This window comes from Otolemur garnettii, unplaced genomic scaffold, assembly GCF_000181295.1.
Source record: "Otolemur garnettii isolate 467f Iridium unplaced genomic scaffold, OtoGar3 scaffold00021, whole genome shotgun sequence".
Lineage (NCBI taxonomy): Eukaryota > Metazoa > Chordata > Mammalia > Primates > Galagidae > Otolemur > Otolemur garnettii.
The window spans coordinates 24168537-24193824 of NW_003852416.1; the positions used below are offsets into that span (position 1 = coordinate 24168537).

The 25288-nt window shown below is 43.7% G+C and overlaps 1 protein-coding gene across 1 annotated transcript in view; it reads right to left on the reverse strand.

The window, feature by feature from the left end:
* Nucleotides 1-558: 558 nt before the first annotated feature.
* DNTT (DNA nucleotidylexotransferase) overlaps nucleotides 559-25288 on the reverse strand; it is a 32966-nt gene continuing 8236 nt past the window's right edge. Inside the window, exons 2-11 of the mRNA XM_012803568.2 lie at nucleotides 20562-20736; nucleotides 19411-19539; nucleotides 17780-17950; nucleotides 16738-16809; nucleotides 15079-15202; nucleotides 11666-11798; nucleotides 10476-10584; nucleotides 5286-5534; nucleotides 2866-2949; nucleotides 559-706 (exon numbers count right to left, since the gene is read on the reverse strand). Coding sequence (XP_012659022.1) covers nucleotides 620-706; nucleotides 2866-2949; nucleotides 5286-5534; nucleotides 10476-10584; nucleotides 11666-11798; nucleotides 15079-15202; nucleotides 16738-16809; nucleotides 17780-17950; nucleotides 19411-19539; nucleotides 20562-20736 — 1333 coding nt within the window. The 3' untranslated portion in view covers nucleotides 559-619. The remainder of the gene's footprint in view (nucleotides 707-2865; nucleotides 2950-5285; nucleotides 5535-10475; nucleotides 10585-11665; nucleotides 11799-15078; nucleotides 15203-16737; nucleotides 16810-17779; nucleotides 17951-19410; nucleotides 19540-20561; nucleotides 20737-25288) is intronic.

The following is a 25288-nucleotide window of genomic DNA, read 5'->3' on the forward strand; positions in this document are numbered from 1 at the left end:
TGGGTACATCAGGACCCAGCTCTGTGGTGGCTGGAGAGCGGCAAGCTTGGAGCCAAGCTGAACCTGTCAAGAATTAGCAGTCCCCCTACCCCAACCCCTGAGCCTCCTTTGGAATCTGCATCTTCTAATTAAAATCTGTTTGTCTACCTCAAGACAAATAGTAAACTCTTTATTTTTTCATTTAGTTACATTTATATTTAAAAATGTTTTATAATATTAGAATGAAGAAAAGACTCGATCATCTTGTTTTCTTCTATTTTTATTGGAGATATGCAGTACTTTAGCTACACTGTGGGCAAAGTGGGCTTTGATTAGCTTCCCTGGATAAGCCATCAATGACAACACCATTTCTATTGAAAAATACATCATGGATTTTATGCAACAGTCATACTAATGGTCTATTAGAATATAACCCCTTACAAGGAGATGTTTCCAAAGCTATTCATTTTTTTCTTTTTAAGTTCTGTATATACTAGTAATTAAGCTATTTATTTCAAATATCAATCTGCATTTCAGTAAGACCTGAAGAATCTTGAACTTTCCTAAGGCATCTTTTACTAACAGGAAGCACAATTTATTTAACCTGAAGAGAATGGGGAAAAATGTAGACAACTTTTTCCTAGGCATTTCTTTCCCATGGTTCAATGTAATCCAGTCCCAGATGTGCAAAAATTTCTTCTTCACTTTCTGCTTTGAGAAATATCCTCTGAAAGCATAACAAGAAATATGTGCATTCAGCTATCTTTCTTAAGCACCTCGGTGTAGACACCATGAAAGTATTACTTGTAAACCTGTCTTGTCAGCATGAATTACTGCCAAAACATAATTCCCTCAGGAGAGTATAAAAAGTCATTTTAACGACTTCCATAATTTTCACATTTTCCCATCCTAGAATATGGTACTAACTAAATTAAGGTGAAATCACACCAGCCTTACACATTCAGCAAAGGGCATTTGGATATTTTTCCTATGAGTCAAAACTCTTAATCACAGCTGTCCTTTAAAAACCATCTAATAAGGCTGAGCATGGTGGCTCATGCCTGTAATCCTACCACTCCGGGAGGCCAAGGTGGATGGATCACTCGAACTCAGGAGTTCAAGACCAGCCTGAGCAAGAGAGAGACCTTGTCTCTACTGCAAATAGAAAAACTACCCAGGTGTTGTGGCAGGTGCCAGTAGTCCCAGCTACTCAGGAGGCTCAAAAGGATCGTTTGAGCCTTGGAATTTGAGGTGGTTGTGAGCTATGACACTCTAGCATGGCGCAACATGGTGAGACTCTTTCTCAAAAAATACCCACAAACAAACAAAAAACACCTGATAAGAGTTTAAAAAACAGAAAAACGTTGACACTTGAGCCACACTCCAGTCCAGTGAAATCAGAACCTGAGGGGAGGGCTTGTCATCAACCTATCTGAAAACTCTGAGTAGTTTCATATGCAGCTGGAATTATGTACTGCTGCTGGTAATTAGAGGATACGTGTGTGTGTTGGGCTTTCCTCCAGTCTTCCCACCTGCCTCTGACCCCACCAGGCCACTCCACGATCTCTTTAAGACCAACCACTTCTTCCCCTCCATCATTCCTTATATGTAGCACCGTGCTGGGCATGTAAAAACCACTTGCTTACATCCAACTATTTAAGGGTTAATTTCTAAGTGTTCCTTAGTTGAATCATGTGAATCTGCCTCCACTCTTGTGCTCAGCATCTGAGACTTTCCTGCTGACATCCACAGCCCCCTGTTCTGTGAGCAGCACCTCTCTCAGTCCACGAGTGTCAGGTGGAGCTGCTCCTTCCTCTAAGTGAAGCACATGACCCAGGCCTGGCCAATCAGAACTATAGTAATGAGTTTGGGGATGGACACATGATCCAGGCCTGGTCCATAGGTATCAGCAAGGATTCTTGCTGGAACTGTTAGGAAAGAGGGTCTTCTCTGCTGGAGTAACTGGGAGAATGGGACTTATTGTAAAACTTGCCTGAGAATAAAACCACCACTGAGGGAGGCTACCTGAGCACCTGGATGCAGCTGCACCTGAAGCCACATTACCCTGGGATGCTGCAGTATATCACACAAATTCCTTTATTTATTTATTAATTTTTTTGCCTGTGCCATTTTGGATTTGATTTCTGATACCTGTAATCAAGACATCCCTAACTAAATATACCTCATTTAGACCATAAGCTCCTGAAGAGAAAGGAACTTTACTTTTAGTTATTTTGAATCTTCTCCTTCAGAGTCTATTTTGGTGTTCTTAACCACTGTAAGAACAGTGGCCCTTAGCACTTGCGGATTTAACGGTTGAATATTTAACTCTTCATTGCTCCTACAGTGGCTACTTTGCTGAGCCATGAACTGGATCATGACCACAGCAAGGCCAGCATGGTAAATGGGTCTCACAGCTGCTGCGTGAGGCTGGCTGACCACTCATTTCTTGCTCCCTTTCTTGCAGGAGACTCTCATTAATGACCCACGTAGTCACTCAATGTGCTGCTGCCCCTTGAATTTGAGGGGTACTCACAAGGTATATGTGACTCACAGAGCGTGGGTTATCTCTGGTTTTCTTTGGAGTTAATCATTCAAACACCAGGAATAAACCAAGCTCAAGTAATGTTCACTACTGGACTGGTTTTGGAGGCACAATTTGCTCATCATCTTTGATCCAAAAGCTCCTGGGGTACATTCAGGGCCAGGTGGGGACCTAAGCTGTGGGGATAGTTCTAGTTGCCCTCAACTTTAAACAGCTGGGAATAAGACACTCCTAGCAAAGGGAACTGTCCCGAGACACTCAAATCAGTTTAGGAAGAGTACTTAGGAACCCAGCCGCGGGGATGAGGATCAAAGTAGCGCATTCCAGAATGAAAACTCTACCTTGGTCTTGTCCCATAAACCGTGGTTATCCAGTATCATCTTCCGCTCATGTGTGGCATAGCGCCGCAGGTCTCTCTCAAACTGCTGAACAAGAGGTAATTAAACTAAATTACCATCAAGTCTAGAATATCTTCAGCAGTAGATCTTGAAAGACATCTAAGTCCCTCAGGTGAATATCTCCAATAAGCCTTCTCAAAGTGATTTTCCCCTCTGGGGCCAGGCTTTCTTCTTACACTGGAATGTAGCCTCCGCGAGAACAAAAACCTGATTTGTTTTGTTTTGTCCATACCCCTGTGTGCCTGGCAAATAGTGCCTGGCATATAGAAGATGTATGGCAAATGTTTGTTGAATGAATAAACTAGATAGTGTGAAAATTTTGTCCAGAATAACACCTGGTTAAGAGTAAATGCTGGATAAATAAGAGTTTCGCAGAAATTTTTTGTTTCGGTTTTTTCAAGACAGAGTCTCACTCGACCACCCAGGCTAGAGTGCTATAGAGTCATAACCTACAGCAACTTCCAACTCCTGGGTTCAAGCAATCCTTCTGCCTGTTCCTCTCAAGTAGCTGGTACTATAGGCACACACCACAATGTCTGGCTACATTTTCTGTTTTTAGTAGAGACAGAGCCTCACTCTTGCTCAGGCTGGTCTGCTGAGCTCAAGCAATTCTCCTACCTTGGCCTCCCTGCGTATTAGGATTACAGGTGTGAGCCACCATGCTTGGCCTAAAAAATAAAATAGGATGGTGGAGTCAGGAACTCATTCCAGCCTGGTTTTTTTTCCCACCTGGCTGTGCATCTCTTGATTGGCAAGTCATCCACACTTTCTGAATTTTGGTTGGTCAAACGAAAGGATGGAGAAGTGCCTAAGGTCCCCTCTGGCATTAATATCCTCTCATGCTGAGAGTCCGTCAAACTGATGATCTAAGTCAGGCATCCTTAAACTATAGCCCGTGGGCCACATGCAGCCCGCCTAGGACAGTTATCTGGCCCACTAGGTGTTTTTGCTGCCGCTGCCTGTTTTGCTTAGCAGCCGACTTGCCCCGGGGCCTGCAGTTCTGCCCTCCAACAGTCTGAGGGACAGTGAACTAGACCTCTGTTTAAAAAGTTTGAGGACCCCTGATCTAAGTCATCGTCAATAACATCATTGAGGATAGTTTTCCTGAGAGAAGGAGAGATCTAGAAATTTTGTCCTTTCCCGTGTAGGATTTGAGAGTAAGCCTAGAATAATCCTGCCCTTTACTGGTGAGGAACAATTCCTATTACAGGAAAATGAGCAGCAGCTGGGTGTGCAGACAGACTTCATTACCATTACGTCTTTATAACAGGACAGAGAGGGAGCCAGGGCTGTGGAAGAATCTGGATGGAGCCATTTTTGGGAGTGGTAGCTGCAGCTTTGCGAAGGTACGAGGGTCCTGATAAGCATATCACCTCCCTATCCTGCACGCATGGGCCACTCTCCTCCGCTCCCTGGCTGTTCACACTGTTGGGGGCAACGGGAGGCTGGGGCAGTGGGAGCTTCTGTTGTTTCCATATGTTAGCTATCGTGACTAACGCTGCAGTGAACATGGGAGTATAGACGTCTCTTTGGCATATCGATTTCAATTTCTTTGAGCATATACCCAGTAGCGGGAATGATTGATAATATGGTGGTTCCATACTGTTTTCTAAAATCGCTGTACTAATTTCTAATACCACCAACAGTGTATCAGGGCTCCCTTTTCTCCACATCCTTACCAACACTTGTTATCTTCTATCTAAATAATAGCTGATCTGAGAGATGTAAGGCAATATCTTATTGTGGTTTACTTTGCATTTCTCTGATGATTAGAGACGTTAAGCATTTTTTCATGTCTCTGTTGGTCATTTGTATGTCTTTGTTTGAGAAATGTCTATTCAAGTTCTTTGCCCATTTTTAAATAGGGTTATTGGTTTCCTTTTTATTGAGTAGTTTGTGTTCCTTGTATATATTGGATAATAGCCCCTTATCTGATCCTGTATTTGTTCCCAGTCTGTGAGTTGTCTCTTCACTGTATCGTTTCCTCTCTTAACCACCTTGCTGGTTTCTCCACTTCAGTGGTTCTCACACTTGAGCAGCATCAGAAACACCTGGAAGGTTTTTTCAGCTGTGGCTTTCTGGGATCCATCCCCAGAGTTTCTGATTCCATAAGTCTGGAATGGGGTGGATAATTTACATGTCTAACCTGTTATCAGGTAAGGCTGCTGCTACTGGCGTGGGGACCACACACTGAGAATAAGTTAACCTGGCTCACTTGACTGTGTGCAGGTAGAACACCCTGATTTAGAGGTTTCTGGGCACTACCCTGTCCCCTGTTGCCGTTGTCTCTCTCCTGGGCCTAGCTAGACCAACCCATGTTTTTAGAAAGCCAACATTGTCCCATGGATCCACGAAGCACTTACCCGGGAGCCAGTCCATCCCAACAGGGCGTAGGCACGGCGCTCATAGGGGCACATGACTAAGTCCACACGGATGGCCTTCCAGGTCTTTCCTTCCTGCTGGTTGGACTGCTCACTGTCTACCACTCTCTGATGGTGCAATTTGAATATCAGAAAGCATTTTTGAAAATGATCCAAGGCATCAACCTTTCTGCTAGGCAACTTGAGCTTTTCAAATGTTGACTCCACAAGGTCACAGTATAAAAGTAATCCCTGAAAAGAACCAGAAGGATGTCAGGAAGAGGCCCTGATGGAGAGGAGCTGAGATCTTATATTGGGTTGTTAATGAAATCACAGACTTCAGCAGAATGTGGCTCTGTGCGTGTGTCCTTATGACAAGCCCACCTGGAACACCAGAAGAGGGAGCTAAGGAACGGCTGCATTGTCCTTCCTCTGTGGAAAAGGAATTTAGTGATTAGAAAGGCTGAGTCAAAGGTACTTAATGACAAAACTGCAAGAGGATACCCCTCCCCACTTCTGAACCTCAACCAATTTGGGGGTTCTCTTTAACCCTTTAAAAACAAACTCACTATAAATAAACCCATGCTGTTTCTAGGGGGGCTGCTTTGAGTTAATGTCTTCTGTTAAGTTTGCATGTTTGTTCCTCTTAAACCTCATGTTGAAATTGACTCTGATGGAGGCCGGGCCTGGTGGGAGGTGTCTAGGTCCTGGGCGAGGATCTCTCATGAATGGCTTGGTGCTATCTCCACAGTAATGAGTGAGTTCTCACTCTGAAGAGTCTGGTACTTACCCTCACCCCTGCCCACCCTCTTGCTTCCTCTCTGGCCATGTAATTTCTGGATATGCTTGCTCAGCCTTGCCTTGCGTTATGAGCAGAAGCAGCCTGAGCCTGAGAGGCAGATGCTGGCGCTATGCTTGTTGTATAGCCTATACAACCATGAACCAAACAAACTTCTTTTCTTTATAAATTACCCACCCTCTGGGCGGTGCCTGTGGCTCAAAGGAGTGGGGCACTGGCCCCATATATCAGAGGTGGTAGGTTCAAACCCAGCCCCAGCCAAAAACTGCAACAACAAAAAAATTACCCACCCTCAGATATTCCTTTATAGCAACACAAATGGACTAAGACAGTGTCCCTTTCTATTGTACTGATGACCAGGTTTAACTGGCCAAAAAAATTGGGGCTGGGGGCTGAGCTCCACTTTGGGGCAGGATAACTTGCGATTTCTGGTAGCACTTGGATGCCTTTTCTTTAATACAGTGTTACTCTACCTGTTTTTGCTCTGTCTGCTTTGGGGAATGTGAGGTAAAGTTAGTGAACCATGTTTCATCTAAAGGCACCTACCCAGAAGGTTTACAAGTGATTTTAAGATACATGCAAACAAGTTGCCCTCCTCAGCAGGCGAGCCTGACAGTACAGAACTGGTGTGAGGAAGAGAGAGGTGGGAATAGGCAATTAACTGCAAATCCCAGTGAAACTAAAAGAGCAAATAACCTCCAGATGATGTAATCACAGCTTCTCAGGTATGTGATTTGTTATCATAAATTTTTCAGGTCAGATGTTCAAAAATTTTATGAGAAGTACTTGGGAGGTCTGTAAAGCAAATCGCAGGGCCCTGTCCCCAGACTGATCTAGTGGAGACTGGGGAGGGCATTGCCAGCAAGTTGATGTTGCAGGTCCAGGGACCACACACTGAGCATCAGGGTTCCATTTATTATTGTCACTACACATGTTCACGACACATGCTTATATTTCTTCTGCAAACTTGCCAGAGACCCTGTTTCAATTCAAGAGAATACTTTTTTCTTTTGCTGATCTCTTCCCCCTTCAGTGCCTGGAAGAATAAGCAGCATTAGAAGGATGGGACAGGGGGCATTGATGTCAGGAAGAGCCCCTGGGGGAGGTGATAAATGTTGCCATAGGTAATTTCTGTTAACCAGCACCCCCCTAAATCCCCCAAACTCATATTTATACTTTTCAAGGAAACTTGCTAAAATTAGCACAGCATAGCAGACTTTCATGTTAATTTCCATTATGTAAATTTAAAAGGGAGCTATTAAAATATTAACGAGTCTTATATTGAAGCCAAATTTATAACAAACACATTCCTTTTTTAAATAACCCACAAAGCTGATTTCCTAATAAGTAAACTGTGTGTTTGTGCTATTGCCAGATGGTGGTGGCACTTGGCTGGTAATAGAGAGAGGGGCCATCCTTTCTTGGGGTTTGTCTTGAATGTTGCAAGGTGTTTGAGAATGCATCCTTGAACATAATGCTCCTGTCTGCATATCAGAAGGTTTGTCTGCAGCAGGGCACCGTTGTCAAACATGCACTTGAGCCCTGGTGTCACCTCTGGGTCTCTAGCCTCAGCTATTTGCTGATTATCTCTATTTTCTGCAGTTTCTTTCCTTTCCCTTTAGGTGACTTCTTTGAAACATCAGGGTTGGGTTCTGACTTCCCCATCGATGCCTCATTGGTTGACTATTCATAGCAGCATATTTTTTATTTTCCCTGCTGGAAACCACAGACTCCTTTCTAGGAGGAGGTATTTCCCTGTTCCTTCCTTCTTTCCTCAGAGGACAGAGCAGCCAGTTCTCAAGGTAAATGAGAGAAGAAGAGAAGGTAGAGTAGGAGGTGAGCACTTTCACCTCCCACAAGAAGAAGTCTCCATCCTCATTTAGTCTCAGTCTCTGCCAGCCTGACAGGGAGCATTGCCAGGCTGAGTGTGAGGCTCTCCAGCCCAGATCCCTGCCCTACCTTTTGTGTTCAGTTCCCTCCAACTCCTTCATGGAAGACTATGGGTTCCCCTACTCAAAGTCAAGTCGGTTTCTCAAAGTGAACATATTCTTTACTCTGTAATGTTTGTCAATACCTTAGATCTCTCAGTGCTTTATGAACTGGAGATGTGGCCACATGGAACAGTTAAGGGTCTCATGCCCTAAGTCCCACCCACCAGGTGTGAACCCAAACCAGCATCATTTAATCTCCTCTTTTTGGGTTGAACTACCAGTGGCCAGTAAGAACTCAGGCTAATGCAGTCTCTTGGGATGGCAGCTCTCCCTTGAGGTCACTATTTCCAAGATCTTTTCTTCCCTTTTTCCTACTCCTGACCGAGGGATTTCCTACAAGGCTAACATTTAGATTTAGCTGATGGGCGACTCAAACTGATACCCACTGGTGTTCACCAGGCTCCACATGGTGGATTTTTTTTTTTTTTTTTTTTTGAGACAGAGTCTCACTTTGTCACCCTCAGTAGAGTGTGTGGCATCATAGCTCACAGCAACCTCACATTCTTGGGGTCAAGCCATTCTCTTGCCTCAGCCTCCTCAGTAGCTGGGACTATAAGTGCCTGCCACAACGCCTGGCTAGTTTTAGAGATGGGGGGTCTTGCTCTTGCTCAGGCTGGTCTTGAACTCCTGAGTTCAAGCAATCCACCTGTTCTGGACTCCCAGAGGGCATGTAGTGTTTTAAAATACTGGATGTGCGTGTGTTGTGCATGCTGTGTTAGTTTGCACATGTGTGTGCCTGTGTAGAATACAATCTTTATAATCTGGACAGTGCAGTTTTTGGTAAGGCCGGCAGGACACGGGAGTGAGGTAAAGGTGGAACCTAAATATGAAGAATTCATGCAGGGCTGGAGGTTTGGAGGTCTGCCTCGCAGCTCCTCCCACTGGTCAGTGTTGGCCAGACTGAGCAGTGGGAGGTAGGGGCTGCTCCTGCTCCCTCCTTGGTTCCCCTGTGTGGCCCAGAGAGTGCTCCTGCTGTTAGGCAAAGCCCAGTAACTGATTGCGCATAAGATGTTGATAACAGTCATATGGGTTAGGCCATCCCATTCATTGGGCATTGTACCAAGTGCTTTACCTAATTCTCTCCTTTAATCATCTTCTTTAATGACTATGAGAGGCTTGCTATCCCTGCTTTATAGATGGGGAAAGTAAAACTTGGGAAAATTAAATAACCTAGCCCAAGCCACAGCCAGAATGTCAGGGCTGTGTTTTTAAAATCCCAAATCTAAAACCCATGTGCTGAAATTAAATCCACTGTATGCCTGCATGTGAAACGCCCATGGGTGAGGACCAGCAGTCAGTGTAAACGCCTTGAAAGTGAGAAAGACCATGGAAGAGGCTTCCTATAGCTATCTCCTACCCCATCCCCATCTTGAATAGTCTCCATGTGGGGAGGGGGCTGCCTATAAGCCAAGGTCACATAGGTCCATCCTTGCAGAGGCCCCCAAATGGGAAGCCAAGGCAGCCCACTCTCCACCCAGGCCTGGGCTAGCAGGGTCCGTGGATTGTGCTGCTTTGCCTGTCAATGAGAATCTTTTGTCTTTCCCACATGAGCTGAGCAGTGGAGACAGTTTGCTGACTCTTCCTTGCCCTGCCTTCTCCTGGCTTGGCCTGTTATGTTGAACTCTCACTTGATCTTAGCCAAAAGGCCAAGAAGTGATATATATTGAACTCTCAAATGCTGACTGCTTGGGAAGGATGAAGCTGTGCTGGAGAAGTATCAGCCCCACCTCCTCAGCCCACCTAGGCCTACAGGTCCCTAGGAAAGGGCCCTCTGGTCTCCCTGGGAAGTGAAGCTCTCACTAGAGCTGAACAGGAACCAGGGGCCTGCATGTGGCTGTGTCTGTAGAGTTAGTTAGTTTAGCTTAGCTTCTTCCACTGGGCTGGCTTGTCACAAGTCTGACCTCCTTAATGGGTGGGGGCTTCTGAGCCATGACCTCTACTGGGCTCAGCTTGCCATGTTAGTTTCCATCTTTCTATCTCAGCATAAAATCAAATTGGTGATTGACCAGTAGAAAGCTCAAGGCACCAGCGACACCTCTTAGACGGAATTTGTCCCAGTCTTTGCAGTCCTGCCCCTTCACCCAAGCCTGCAGCTTTCCTAGCACTCACTTCCCTGGTCTCCATGGTGCTTGTCAAACACAAATGCACAGCCATGCTGGGACCCTTTGGCTATAGGGTAAGTATAAATAAACAAGATATGGTACAGATTCATAATATGCTCTCCAAGACCCACAACACGTAAGTTTCACTGCGGTTCGTATGGCTTTGTAGAAGCTGCTGCAAATAATTGAGACTTGATTAGATGACCATCACACAATTACAAGGTAAATGATGTGCAAAATTCAACAGTGTTAGGATACTTTAATGCCTGAGTGTACAAGCATTTATTTTTGATCTTCTTACCTTCTTTTCCCATAAGTCCATTATTTTATGTAAAAGTTGTTGCTCTTCTTCCTCTGTTGATCCTGGGCTGGTAATTAAAAAATCAACATCATGTCCAATATTCTTACCCCTAATATAAAAGGCAATGACAATTGATTAGATTTTTTAGCCCTCAGTCTTAAAAAATTACCTTTGTTTCTATGCCCTGTGTTTAAAGTTTGCAACACAAAATCCTCATGACTTTTTTAAACATGTTCTTAGTTACACAATTCTGTTCCTTGCAAGATAAATTTGTCACAGAAAAAAGTCGTATATAATACATATATGTATATAATTATGTCTGTGCGGGCACAAAATAACAAATTATTTATTCTACACACTCACACTACATGCCTGCACACACAGACACACAGACATAGGGAGACAGACATGACAACAAGAACTGTATCCACATATCATAAAATGGCAGTCTTGGAATTACCATACAGATTAAGGACATTTTCTTAGATTTGACCTCCTCCTACTTTCTTCCTTGCCCCAAACTTAGCTTGTCAGAATGGCCAACAGCTACCAGGCAAGAGGGCCAGGGGGCTGGGAGGAGGAGGTCATGGGAGGGAAAGAATTCCTTTCTGAAATGGGGGGTTAATATCCAACAACTGCACACATTCTGTGAAGACTTCACTCACTGATCATTCATTGAGCCAACCCAGATTCCTTGAGCACCTACTTGGCGCCAGGCATTATACACTGGTATTGCAGAGAACTAACAGTGACAAGCTTAGCGGGGAAAGCACGTGTAGGAGCAAAGCCCTGTAACTCTGTGCAAAAAGGGTGTGGCAGTTGTCCAGGGAGCACTGAAGAGAGGTCCCTAACCCAGCATGGAGGGGGAGGGAGTCCAGGGGGCTTTCCAGAGCAGGTGGCATCTAAATTATCTTAAAGGAAGAGAAGTCAGCCAGGTGACAAGTTGAGGAATGGTAGCCCAAACAGAAAGTCTGACTGAGCATAAAAAGCAAGAAATAGCGCTGTACGCATAGGAAATGACAAGCCATTTGGAGTTGCAGAAATGCAGCATGAGGGGCAGAGGACAAAGCTGCAGATAGAAGCTGGCATCAGATCACAAAAGGTCTTTGGTGCCATTTCAGAGCCTGTCGGTCACATGGAGTCACTGAAGGTGTTAGAGCAGGGGAGGCAAAGCAGCCCCAGTTATTTACCTCCGGAAACCTCCTGTCATGGTGACGAAGGCATCCGGAAGAAATGCCCGGACGGCCTCTTTAACCAGCACGCCGACGGCCTCTGCTTCTGCCCTGGTCACACAGCTGACAAGGTCTTCATAATAGAGGAACCCTGAGAGGCCATTTGACAGGTCAATGGAGAGAGTGACACGTGTGTGAAACGACCAGCCCTCAGTGGGAGGGGATGCTGCCCCCAAACACAGCTGACAAGGCACAGGCAGGAATGCCAAACTCGGTTTCCACAGAGATAATGGTAATGCTTGTGGCTCATTTGGTTGTGAGTTTTGTACCGTAACAATGGCTGTCTGCCTTCAAATGAAGAGGCTTACAAGTTCCTGAGAAGGAAACAGTATTTCATAGCCCTCTGGAATCCAAATTGTTCAGACCTGACCTTCTATGCCCTACTATCTTTTTAAAAAGGTCATGCCTAAGGAGATTTGGGGTGTGAAGATAATATGATTGGAAGATGATACAACGATTTAAAAATTAAAGTAAGAACAGGCAGGGGAAAAAAAAAAGAACAGGAAGAAGATGGATTTGTGTTTGAAACAAGGTAGAAAATGTCCTAGGTGTTTGGCTTACTGCTTTGCCATGAATTCAGGGGAGTTCAGAGGCTCATGATGAAGAGCTGATGACCTGATTATTCCCTAAGAGGAGTGTGGAGGGAGGCTGGCAGGGAGAGGCAGAGGAGAAGGGAGGTTTATCTCCAAGCACTGGGGTGAGGTACTGGCAGGGAGAAGATCTGAGCAGGACATTCACAGAGCTGGAGGGACATCTGATTAGGCTCCAATACAGGGCGTTTCTTTCCTGACTAGGATGCCCAAGAGGAGGCCGTGCAGACTGTGCTTGAATCTCATCAGGGGGACCTCTGACGCCTCCAGAGGTAGCCTGTATCCTAGCTGTAAACTATTTGAGCTGTTCTTTCTTTTGATTGGTGTAAGTCTACTTCCTTGCATCTTCATCCACTGCTGGCCCTCTGAAATGATGCAGAAGAAATCTATTGGTCCTTGTTCTTCAGCCCAGGATGGCAGGAGGGAGGCTGTATGAAGGTCATCAAGCTCAAGCATCCTGTTCACAAAGTTCTTCAATGCAAACTTTCATTGTTATCGCTGAACGTCACAGGAACACATTGGCAGGACCAAAAGAAGATGATAGTCATACTGACGAACCTGTAAACTCAAATACCAAACCACAGTACTTGTGGAGCACTGCTTTTTTCATATCAATGCTGATAATTTAGCCTTTTTTTTAAGCCACATTTTAAAAAATCATGGCAACGCGGCCATGGGGGGCATGGCAGAGTAAACAACATTCCGTTTAGGCTATGATACAGAAATTGCCATCATGACTGATATTCGAAGTACAACTCACGGCAACCACAAAAACCTATGCTGCTTTAGGGATGTATGTCATCCCAAAGTCATCATTAGCAGCTCTTTCTTTAAGAACATGTACAGATATCAAGAAAGAACATGGAAATACTATGATAATTTGTTGACATCCATGGAAGTAATTGAATTGGCTTTCCTTTTTGGTATGGCAGGGCAGTTAACTTATTACAAGAAATGTATCACACCGCATAATGTTAGATGTGTGCTGCTGTATTCTGAAACAGAGTTTTCAAGGCAAATGTGGCCTGTGAATGCTCAAGCCTCAGGGAACTGCCATCAAGTGCAGATAGAAGCAAAACTGAGCCAGGTTTCGGATCAGACCGGTGAATCACTTTCAGCATAAAACATACTTTCGATGTGTTCAGTTAGCTTATTTTTTGTAGTATCGTAAGCTGTTTCCACTGGCAATTCTATTCACTGTGGTGCGGCTCCAAAGGGTGCATTTTGGTGGAGTTCTAAGTGTGATGGGAGGGCATGCCTCAGTTTCTACATAGAACAACGAGTAGCATTAAACAGTGTGAATGCATCTCTGATTGACTAGTGGCTGCTTCATTCACTGGTTGGAAGAACCCAATGGGAAGAGGAAAAATGGATTTACAAAGCTGGGGGATTGGAAGCTCCTTAGATCCTGAGAGAACCTGACATCACTGAATTCTCAATAAGCACTGAAAGTCTTTACTACCATTCCAAACCATTCAAACTGGCTACTTATGTCTAATACTTATGCATATTTCTTTTTAATGGCTTCTCTAGAACTGGCATCAATCATGCCTATCAAATGTACACTTCCAGGAGCCCAGAATAAAATACTGGGTCTTTTCATCCTAGGCTTTCCTATTTCCTATGTGACCTCATAGAAGAGCTTATTAGCAATCTCTCAGAGATTAGTAACTTTATAAAAGACGAGTAGGGGTCTTCTCTGATGTCATTTAGAGGACCCACCAAGATTTGATTTGACTTGATTCCTCCGTACCATGGCTTGTTTTGTTTTAATCTTTTGTTTTGCATCATCTCTTTAACAGAACATAGCTGTTCACTTTTGTTTTGGTCTCCTCTAGTATAAGACTCCCTTACTTTCACATCAATAGACATTTTGATGACATCACTGCACTCTGTAACTCCAGAAGCCATAGTGCTAGGGACTATGGCTGTGGCTCCCTTTTGAGTCACAAGTGTATTTCTATGCATATTAAAAGTAGCATTTAAAACACCCACAGTTTTTTGACCCTGTATTGGCATTTCTTCATTTTTTAAAAAATTTACTGGCACCTTCCATAAATGGAAGTGACCAAGCCACTGTCAGTCTCAGGAAGGCTCTTCCTGGCTTCAGGTGGGAGACGGCAGTTCTCATGTGTCACCGCAGTCTTCCTTTCTCAGACTCAGGAGTCCTGTTGGGTAGATCAACTCTGTGTCTAGATTTCTACCATTTCCCTTCTATTTTCCTAGTGATTTTCAGTTTCTAAAGCATTTCACATTTGTACCAGGTAACAGCTCTGGTTTGTCGGAGTTTTCTTTACTCCCCAGTCCTCCACACCAATGTGCACACCAATGTGCCCTTCTGTCCTTGGCTCCTTACCTACAGCTCTTACCCAGGGACACCACTAGGACTCAATGTTGGGACCAGTGAGAACCGGAGCAGTGGTGCAGCCTGGCCTGACGTCTGGGGGAAGGAGTAATGGCAGCTGCCGTGAAGAGTGTGTGCCTGTGCCAGACACCACGTAAGGGTTTTGCCTGCATTATCTGATTTATTTATTCCCCAGTTAAGTGTCAATGTTATCTCCCTTTCATAGATGAGGTAACTAAGGCTTACAGATTTTTAACTAACTTGCTCAAGATCACAGCGCTGGAAAGTGCTAGAGCCAGGGTTTGGATTCAAGCATCAACAGATGCCAAAAAAGTGTCCCAGTGCTCCCAGATTGGAGTCACAATGTATCTGAATTAAGTCTCCACCACATTCTGACTGACCCATACCAAACATGACTTTTAGGAGACGCTATTTACCTGCTTGCTGCATTCGTGTAAATCTCAGGCTTTTGTCCGACCTTATTTTACTCAGAGTTCTGAAGCCCATCCTGAACCACTTCTCAGAGGTCTTCAACCCTACTCCAAACACAGAAGTAAAGAGCTAAAATGAAGGGAAATACATGCCGTTAGTCTCTAAAATAATCATTCTAACAACCACGTCTTGGCTATTTCAAGGCCTCAAGCAATAAGAAAAAGTATTAGCAAACCTCTGACCTAATTTTTCCAGAATATGATGAGCAGATGGGTGCTGGTAATATTTTAGAGACATTTTTGTTTTAAGTGAGTCCTTTTGTGACATGTGGCATTATGAAATGGAACAGAAGTAAGGGACAGGTTCCGGCCTCTGTGTAGAGCTTAGGTATAGTCTAGTTGACAGATGCCTGTGCTGTCCATGCCTGATAAGTGATCTCTGTTGGGCTCTCCCCTTCGCCAGGAATCTCTTGCTCACAGTCATGCCCTGCACACCTACCCTCACATTTTGAAAAGGGATGCTTATGTAGGTCATATAGATTTTCCACCATCATACAGCTGTTGAGTGGCAGAGCCCAAACTTAAACCTCAAATCTATTTACACTCCAAGCCTGGGCTCCTGCTGATGGCCACACTTGAGGCCTGTGCATCACTTCTGCACTGAAGAATCTGCAGAAGTCCCTTCTACCAGCAACCCTAAAGCAGGGACAATTAGGAGGTAACAAGCCCTGCTTTCAAGTCAATGAGGATGCAGTGAGGAGCTTTCCAGAGGCAGATTTGCTTTTTAAAAGCAGGTTTGCCCTATCCCCCTGGTCCTTGCATCCCTATAACATTTGTACCCATCCATGACAGATTCTTGGAAGGTAAGGTAATTTGTATGTTACCACAGCAGGGCAATAAGCTGAGGCACATTTACTTACTTAGGCATTTTCTTCCTAGACTACTGCCCCCTAAATTCCTGTGTTGATTCCCAGTGTGATGCTGTTTAAGATGGGGCTTTGGGGAGGTTGTTAGGTTTAGATGAAGTGCGAGGTTGAGGCTGTTGTGATGGGAGTTGTGTCCTTGTCAGAAGAGACACCAGAGAGACTGTTTTTTGTTCTCTCTCTCTCCACCAAGGGACACAGCAAAAAGGCAGCCATCTAGGGCTGGGTGGGTGGCTCAAACCTGTAATCCTAGCGCTCTGGGAGGCAGGTGGATTGCTTGAGCTCAGGAGTTTGAGACCAGCCTGAGCAAAAGCAACACCCTGTCTCTAAAAATATCTGGGTGTTATGGCAGGTGCTTCAGCCAGGAGGGTGGCTCATACCTGTAATCCTAGCACTCTGGGAGACTGAGGCAAGAGGATGGCTTGAGCTCTAGAGTCTGAGGTTGCTGTAAGCTATAACATCACAGCACTCTACAGAGTGAGACTCTGTCTCGAAAAAAAGAAAATTAAAAAGGCTGCCATCTGCAAGCCAGAGAGCCCTCATCACAAAGTGACCAGGCTGGCATCTTGATCTAGAACTTTCAGTTTCTAGAACTGTGGTAAAATAAATTTCTATTGTTTAAGCCACCCAGCTTATGGTATTTGGTTATAGCAGCCCAAGTTGGCTAGTATGAAACAATTAGAATTAGAAATAAGATTAACTGATAAACCATTTTTTATAAATATATGTAAAAATCACTTACTTTGAAGGATTGGTATCGTTCATCATTTAACACAGCTTTAACTTCAGAACTTTCTCCTTCTTCAATAATTTCCTGCATGAACAGATGAAAAGTATTTTAAATTAGTGGTGCTGGACAATAACTGTCCAAGACTCTCAAATTTACTGATCTAGTAGCTTGATTTCTCATGAAATGGACAATAGTGCGTGCAGGGTGTTTCCCTCGCTGATCAGGAGAAAACCCGACATTTCTTTGTGATCTTAAAAATCTTAGCTTATCATATATCCAAAGGCCTCTTTATAATCCTCAGGAACAAAAATTCAGAATGATTAGGCTCCAAACCAACAGATTCCAAACCACAATATTCACTGAAAAATCTATGTCCAAATATTTGTGACAATTTCTCCTCAATGGATGTGAACTTTCTGAAATAAGAGCACTTTTCAACCTAGCAGGTTATTTTGAACCCCTGAAAAGCCAATCCACAGTTAAGCCCTATGATGTCTACTCAGGGCCACCCTCTTCCATGTAGAATTGGGACTATTTTCTTTGAATAACATCCCTTGCACTTGACTATACTGAAATTTGCTACCATGTCACCAACTTGCCTTGCTGAGGAATCCTTAAACATTGTATAATAATTAAATACATTGCATGTTACACCTACTAATGCTGGAGATGATAGCCTCTGAGTGAAATCAGTTTCATCATGGGCCCTTCATGAAGCCCATGTTTGAAACAAGACCATGACTCTACTGTCAAGCTTTTAGGTCACCTGAATCTTTCACTGTGATTAATAACAACATGAGAGAGATCTTCCGTTTCCCCTACCTATCCCCATGTCACTCCAGCTGTGATAATATTGGGGTATGGGTTATACACAATATGCATCTATCTGTTTCTATATATATATGACATGTATATATACATACATGCATCTATGTATGTCTAAGAAGAGAGAGACAGAGAGCTGACAGAAGAATATTAGGTGCCTCTCTCTCTCTTCTCCCCTCCCCTCCTACTTATTATTGGGAAGTGGGTCAAATCCCACCCCATCCCTTACCTCAATGATACACTTTACGTTGTCCCCGAGGCAGGGAACTCCTTCTGTGTCCTTCATACTGATGATTGTGAATGGCAGAGATTTCAATACAGAAGCTGCTCTCATAAATGCCGCAGAGTAGCCTTCATTTTCTCTAAACTCATAATTTTCAGCCATTATTTCAAAGGCATCCTGAAGGATAAAACCAGATAAGCAAAAGTTCATTTTCCAAGCTCCTAAGCCAGCAGTCACTTGAAAACACCTCTCACTCTCCTTTAAATACTGGAATACCACTTGACTGTTTCTTTTCTTTTTTTTTTTTTTAATTGAATAGTAACTGTGTACATTAATGCACTTCTGGGGTACAGTGTGGTGTTTTCACAGACAATCCGAAACACTTCCATCAAACTGGTTAACATAGCCTTCATGTCATTTTCTTAGTTATTGTGTTAAAGCGTTCATATTCTTCTCATAGAAAGATTCACTTATACCCTTGTAAGATGAACCCAGAAGTGAACCCTCGAATCCCCCTCCCTCCACCCATTCCCCCCTCCCTCCCCCTTCCCGTATCCTTAGGTTTTTATTAGGTTATCACTTGACTGTTTCCTTGAAGCTCAAGATTGGGTCCCTTGTCGTTCTGTAGTCCCTTCCCTTGTAGTATGAAGTGGAGTCAAATTGAAAAGACAGGCACCAGGGTGTGTTACCAAGAAACTTAGAGTTCACTGCCTTTAGATACTCAGGAATGATCTAACCAAAAAGGATCTGCTCCTCACTGCTTCCTGCTAGTCATGACTCGGCACGATCCTTCCCTCTTTGCTGTCATCCCCACAAGCTTGCAGCCAGGGCTCTGCCTTGATCGCTGGGCCTGCCCATTTCTTAGCACATACATAAAACACAGTTGGCATTTCATGTAGGATTTTTGAAAGTCATCACAGAGCACACAGACCCAGGCCAGGGTTATTTAAGGTCGGGCATGTTTGTAGCTGTGTGACCCCATGCTAGAGAACCTGGTAGCTGTAAATTCCTGTTCTTTCTTGAACAGGTGGGGCTGGAAGTCTAGAAAGGAGAAGCTCTGTATGGGAGACACTACTGCATGTTTTGTCCAGCTGACCACTGCCTCTGGGCTAGGTGCCAAGAACTTGTGAGCCGGTAGAGCTGCCATTCCCAAACCACGGCCAGGTGGAGCCTTAGAGACGATCTATCCAATTCCTCACTGAATGGATAAGAAAACTGAAGCTTAGAGAGATGAAGTGCCTTTCCCAAACTAGAGGGTTCGGCTTATCTTTTGATTTCTCGGCAAAGGCTGTTAATGCGTTATTGCTATTTCTAAATAATTTGCTCTTACTGTGTTTTAATTATAGCATCGGTTCTTTCAGAATATTTGACAAGTATTGTGTTCATTAATGACAACTCTCAATAAGTAGTAATCTACCATCTCTAAAGAATATAATCCAAAAGTATTTGGCCATTTCCAGGAAAGAAGGAGACCTACTTTTAACAGAAAGAAGATCCAGAGATCAGGCTAAGGTGATGGGTAGGTAGGGGGAAAATTTTCGTAGATTTTCAAAAAAATTCAAAATTAATTTGCTGGTCCATGGAAAGTAGCTGCAAGCCCTTTGTCTGTTCTGGGCATTGATGTAAAGTCTCATTACCGTGAATATGTGGTTACAGTTGTTTAGAGTGGTTCTTCTCTGACAGGCGTACTGCGAGATCTTTTGTACAGCGAGGGGTGGAGTCTTCTGGGGAGCTGGGTTGGGGCTAGGTGAATAGTCTCCCCTCACCTGGACAAATGCAGAAGCATCCATTTTTAATCACAATTAATGGTAATAATAATACGAAAAAGTTAGAAGCAATTGTCTCTGGAGGGAGGATAAAATTATAGGAGGCTTAAATTTTATGTTATATACATTCCTAACATTTGAACTTTCTATTAATATTTATTATCTTGAAATCAGAGAAAAACATGAAAAAGAACAACCAAGTTAAATATAACTTTCCTTTTCTGTGGACTTATGTAGTTACAGTCCAAGCCTTTTCCCTAAAGGCTCTAGCACTATTGGTCAAGTTATTTGGAATTAAAGACTTAAGTTTTATATATATAAAACTCCTACTAATGCTGGAGATGATAGCTCTGAGTGAAACTGAGGCCCTTCATGCAGCCCATGTTTGAAACAAGACCATGCCTCTACTGTCAAGCTTTTGGGTCACCTGAATCATCTGATTAATAACAATATGGGAGAGTTCTTCTGTTTCCACTGCCTATCCCCATGTCACTCCAGCTGTGATAATATTGGGGTATGGGTTATACATAATATGCATCTGTCTGTTTCTATATAGCCCTCTCTCTCTCCACATGAGACATGCACACAGAATTCCCTTCCTGCAAGGGAATTCTCACTATATGAAATATATATATACATATATATATTTCCACCCCTTTCTGAATCATCATGGTAAGAGAAAAACTAGGAACTACGGACCCTCTGCTTTTCTGGCTACCAGAACATCAAGGCTTAAGTGTTTTGAAATATTTGTGTATAAACATAGCTACCATTTATTCAGTGCCTGCAACATATCACACACTTTACATGTATGTTATTCCCATCTTCTTGACCATTTTGGGAAGTCAGCATTATTGTTATCTCATTATAGAGGAGGAAACTGAAGCTCAGCAAAGTGACTTGCCCAAGGTCACACAGGAAGTAAGCAGAGAATCTGGGGTTTAACCCAGGTCCCTTCATTCTAAGCTCATATTCTTAATCATCAATCAAAGGACCATGAAAATCATGAGGATGACACTTACAACAAGCTGGTGTTTTCCTGTCATCTCCACTGGTTTCCCTGCTCTCATACATTCTATCAGCCAGGAGACATCGAGGACTTCCATCTGTGAGCCAGCTTTGATTTTCTGTACCTGAATCCACTCGAGAACATCTGAACCCGAGTTGTTCTCTGCTATAATGTGGGTGACAGAATCGCTGTAAAATGCAAGACAAAGTTATCAGCTGAATGAGCATTCCAAATCAGAAGGGCTTCTCTTTCCTGGAAGTTTCCGAGTGTTCTATTGCTGGAGAAAGCTCAAGCTAGATCTGACCAGAGGTATGGAGAATTTAGGCCTTCCTGCAAGGGAATTCTCTCTGTGAAAGAGTGTGGCAGCAGTGGCCTATGTTACAATCAGATGCAAGAAAAATTCAGATGACATTAGCAAGACTGTGGTATTGAAGGAGCTAAGGAAATTTCACCCCAAAGTATGACTACTGAAAGGTCAAAGACTGAAAATAAAAGATTATGCTGAAACATGAACAAAAGGAAACAGAGTCCAGGTTCTTTGTGGGCAACATTGGCCTTTATTCCACCCAGGTGCAGGTGAGTTGAGCCGGAGAAGTTCATCAGCACGTGGGTTAAGGGGGATGGGGATATTAAAATGATTGGAAGGGTAGGGATTGGCACAGTCCCTTTTTCCTGGGTAGGACATTCTATTTGGGCGAGTTCCTCCCTTTGAATCTATCAACTACTTGGCATAAAGAATATTTTGAATTAAAGGCCATTCATGATCAGAAAGCATTGGAAGGGGCTTTCCCTCCATCATCATGAAATCATACTTACCTGATCAGGGGATAAAAGGGGAGGGGCAACTTCCTTTCTTTCCCCTGAATCCTAGAGGACCTGGCCCAAATCATTTAAAACACAATACCTGTCTCTCAGGTTAATTTACACATCCATCTGTTTCTACCACCTATTCATCCTCCCTAGCGACCACTGGCTGCACTTAGACTCCACATTCTACCCCTCCCTTCTAAAAGGTGTCTAGGAAGGAATCTGACCATCACTGAGACATTAGGTAATCTCACTTTTGATTCTCCCCATGCACATGGTATTTGGAAATAAGCATTTCTCCTATTAATCTGCCCTAACTGTGAATTGATCTTTCAGCAAATTTTTGAGAGAAAAAGAGCAAGTTTCCCCATGATTCTTGCAGTATCAATGGAAAACTGAGGTCCAGAGAAGGTGGAAGAGGAAATTATTCTTAAAACAGCACCTAACACTCCACGTATGGTTTGGAGTGACCTTTCAGTTTTGTTTAGGGAGGACTTAAATCTAATGGTTTTCAAGCATGTTTGACTGTGACCCACAGTTAGAAATACATATTATACATTGATCCAAACTGGAAGTAAAAGTAGGTACAGATGTAGATATGCTTCTAATGTCTGTCCTCGTCTGTTTGGGATGCTGTAACAAAGTATCTTAGGCTGGGTAATTTATAAACAGCAGAAACTTATTCCTCACAGTTCTGGAGGCTGAGAAGTCTCAGATTAAGGTGCTGACAGATCCTGTGTCTGGTGAGGGCCCATTGTTCCTAGATGGTGCCTGTTATGTGTCCTCACCTGGTGGAAGGGGAAGGCAGCTCTCTGGGGCCTCTTCTATCAGGGCACTAATCTCATTCACAAGGGTGGAGCCCCCATGGCCTAATCACCTCCCTAAAGCCCCACCTTCTAATACCATCACCTTGGTGATTAGCTTTCAACAGAAGATTAGCTTCCCACAAGAATTTTGGGAAGACACAAACTTTCAGACCATGACAACATCCCATTACACTGATCTCACAACCTGCAAATAGTTTGTAACTGTGCTTTGGGAAATTTTACTTTCTATGTTTTTCAAAGCACAACCCTGGGATACAAACCAGGCAGAGGTCCTTTCCTATAACGACTAGTAAGCACTGTCCATGTTTCAGGCACTGTCCAAGTACTTTACGTACATTATCTCATTTAGCTTGTCCAGTAAGTGTTATATTATTCATACTTCGAAAATGAGCAAACTGAAGAACAGAGAGGTTAAATGGCATCCAGATGGTCACATTGCTGATAAATTATACTTCTCCTTTTTGATCGTCTTTTCTGGATCGAGTATGTTATTGTTAATTTTTAACAAGTCTTCACAGTCAGTATCATATCATTAGACCCAGTGAGTTTCAAGATTCTTTTAGTTCAAATAGTCCCTAAATCTGAGAAATAGCAAGGACAAACAGCATACCCAGGCATACAAAGGCAAAAATAGAAGTGTTTTCTTTTCCTTTTCAGACTTGGTTTCATTGACTTCACCTTCCTCTGTGTTCTTTTTCTGACCGACTCTGGTTCATTGGGTGTTTTATGGTTTATGCACACAGAACTATCAGTGCGGTTCCTTGTGGTGGTGGTGGTGGTAACGATGGGAGGGGGCTGGGTACCAAACAATAAAAGGGAAGTCTCTGAACATTAGCATCTTATGTGAAACAGAGGGTTAACAGTGTGAGCTGTGATGGGACACGAAGTGGACGAGATCTGCAAGTGTTCAGAGAAGGAAAGGGCCAGTGGCGAGCTGGGAGACCGCTACAATGCCTAGCTGGTTTTTAGAGACAGGGTCTTGTCCTTGCTCAGGGTGGTCTCAATCTCTGAGCTCAAGCAATCCACCCACCTTGGCCTCCCAGAATGCTTGGAAATATGCTGTTTAGAGACTAATCTCCATTGTTGCCCTGTCTGTATTTCCATCTTCTTGTGTTGCCTGGGTTGGGCTGATCTTCTCCTTGTGGCTACCTAGGTCAGGGCTGCGATGTGCTTTCTCCAATCCATTGTCATCAGCGCCTTGCACATTATCCAGTCTCTGATTGTTCATTTGTTCACTTTCAGTTCTGAGCCCTTCCCAAACAGTATTACTGAGGAGACTCACTGCTGCTCTGCCGACAGTCTCCTATGTCTGTGTTGCGGCAAGTGTTTGTCTACTTGCTGGGACAGTGGTTTCTTTTCTGCTCTGAACACTCTAATACTGCAAATCTTCATAATATTGGACTGTTACTAGGTGCCAGCTACTCCGAGAGTAAGCGCATTTCAGGCATTACTTCATTTAATTATCAATAGTGTTATGAGATAAATATTATCATCCCCATCTAAAAATGAGGAGAGATAGCCTTGGAGGTGTTAAGCATTCTACCCAGCTAATAATTGATGGGTAGCGTAGGGAGTTGATTCTCAGTCTGCCTTAATCCAAAGCCTGGAGGGCTGAGCATCTGACACTGTGTGCTTGTTCTGTGGCAACGGAGGATGCTGCTCACGTCCCTCCTTGTTGCATCTGGATGGGGGTCACAGTAATAAGAAAAGTGATTTCCTCCCCAGGGAAGGCATGCAAGTAGAATAGCACTGCCTCTATGACACCATTGCCACAGTGCTCCGGCTGCTGTCACACAGAATTCTTGCTTGGCTATTTTAAAAGGTAGGACAATTTTCTAGAACTCATTCTAGAAAAATTGGTCCCTACCTTATTGCTGAATATCCCTGTCATCACTGTTGAAGTGCTCTCCTCGGGAAGCTGTGCACTGACACCAGTGCCAAGTCCACCTTCCAAAGCACTTTTTCCAAGATGAGTTCAAGTACTTTAATGTCTGATTTCATATAGTGACAGCTCTGATGGCCATTCCAGAAAAAGAGTTCCAAAATTGCTCTGAAGGGTGGCCTAGGTGCTGGCATCAGTGTATAGCTTCCCAAGGGCAGTACTTTGAAGGTAACTGTAGTGATATTCAGTAATGGGCTATGCAGTATTTTGTCTATGATGCGTTCTTGAATTTAATTGTCCTACCTCATATGTGCAATATCATACAGGCTACAACAAGTTGGCAGGGCATGGAGAGCTATCTCAGAAGATCTGAAAGAACATTGCTAGAGCCACACACAAAGATGGAGAGGCCACAGGGAGGTCGTCAGACCTCAGGGCTCTGGGTTCTGTCTGAATCTCTGAGTCAGATGGATGTGCCAAGCAGAAGCTCCGGGGTTCTCCTTCCAAGTTCAGGCCCCTCTCCATCCACTCCCACCCCTCTGCTCCTTCACCACCATTTTTTCACCTAGAAGTCTTCTGGACATAGCGCTGCCTCTGATGGGGACATCCAGAATACCTGGGGGGCGACAGGGAACTGCAGTACAGTAACGATGAATACTGTACATACCTCAAACAAAAAGACTAGAAAGAAATACTAGACTATCAGCAAAAATAATAATAATGACCCAAACACATGTATACATTCTTACTCAATCCTCACAACAGCCTTGTGAGCCGAGCAGTGTAATCACAGATGAGAAAACCAAGGCTGGGAGAGGTCACGTGAAGCCAGGATTCAACCCAGGTGTGCCTAACTCGGGCAACCTCTTAACGTCCTACTAGACTGTGGTTAGACCCCTGAGGGAGGTTTTGCTTGTTGTTTGAAAGACTTTTATATATTTTCTCATTTTATGTCATGAACTGTATCATCATTTCTCTACTTAAGAGAAAAAATACACATGAATGTTGTCTTCAGGGGCAAATAAATCTGGGATGGGACTGAGGTCTCTGCCTTGCCCATGGGAGGCCTTATAATAAAAGGTGATAGAAATCCTCAGGCAGCTGCCTTCAGCCTCTTCCAAAGACCCCAAGGTGCTGCTGAGATGGCTATTTCTAAAATATCGGTAAGTTCAATTCTCATCTAGTTTCTTAGCTATGACTAGTTACTCATGTTTTCAGATCTTG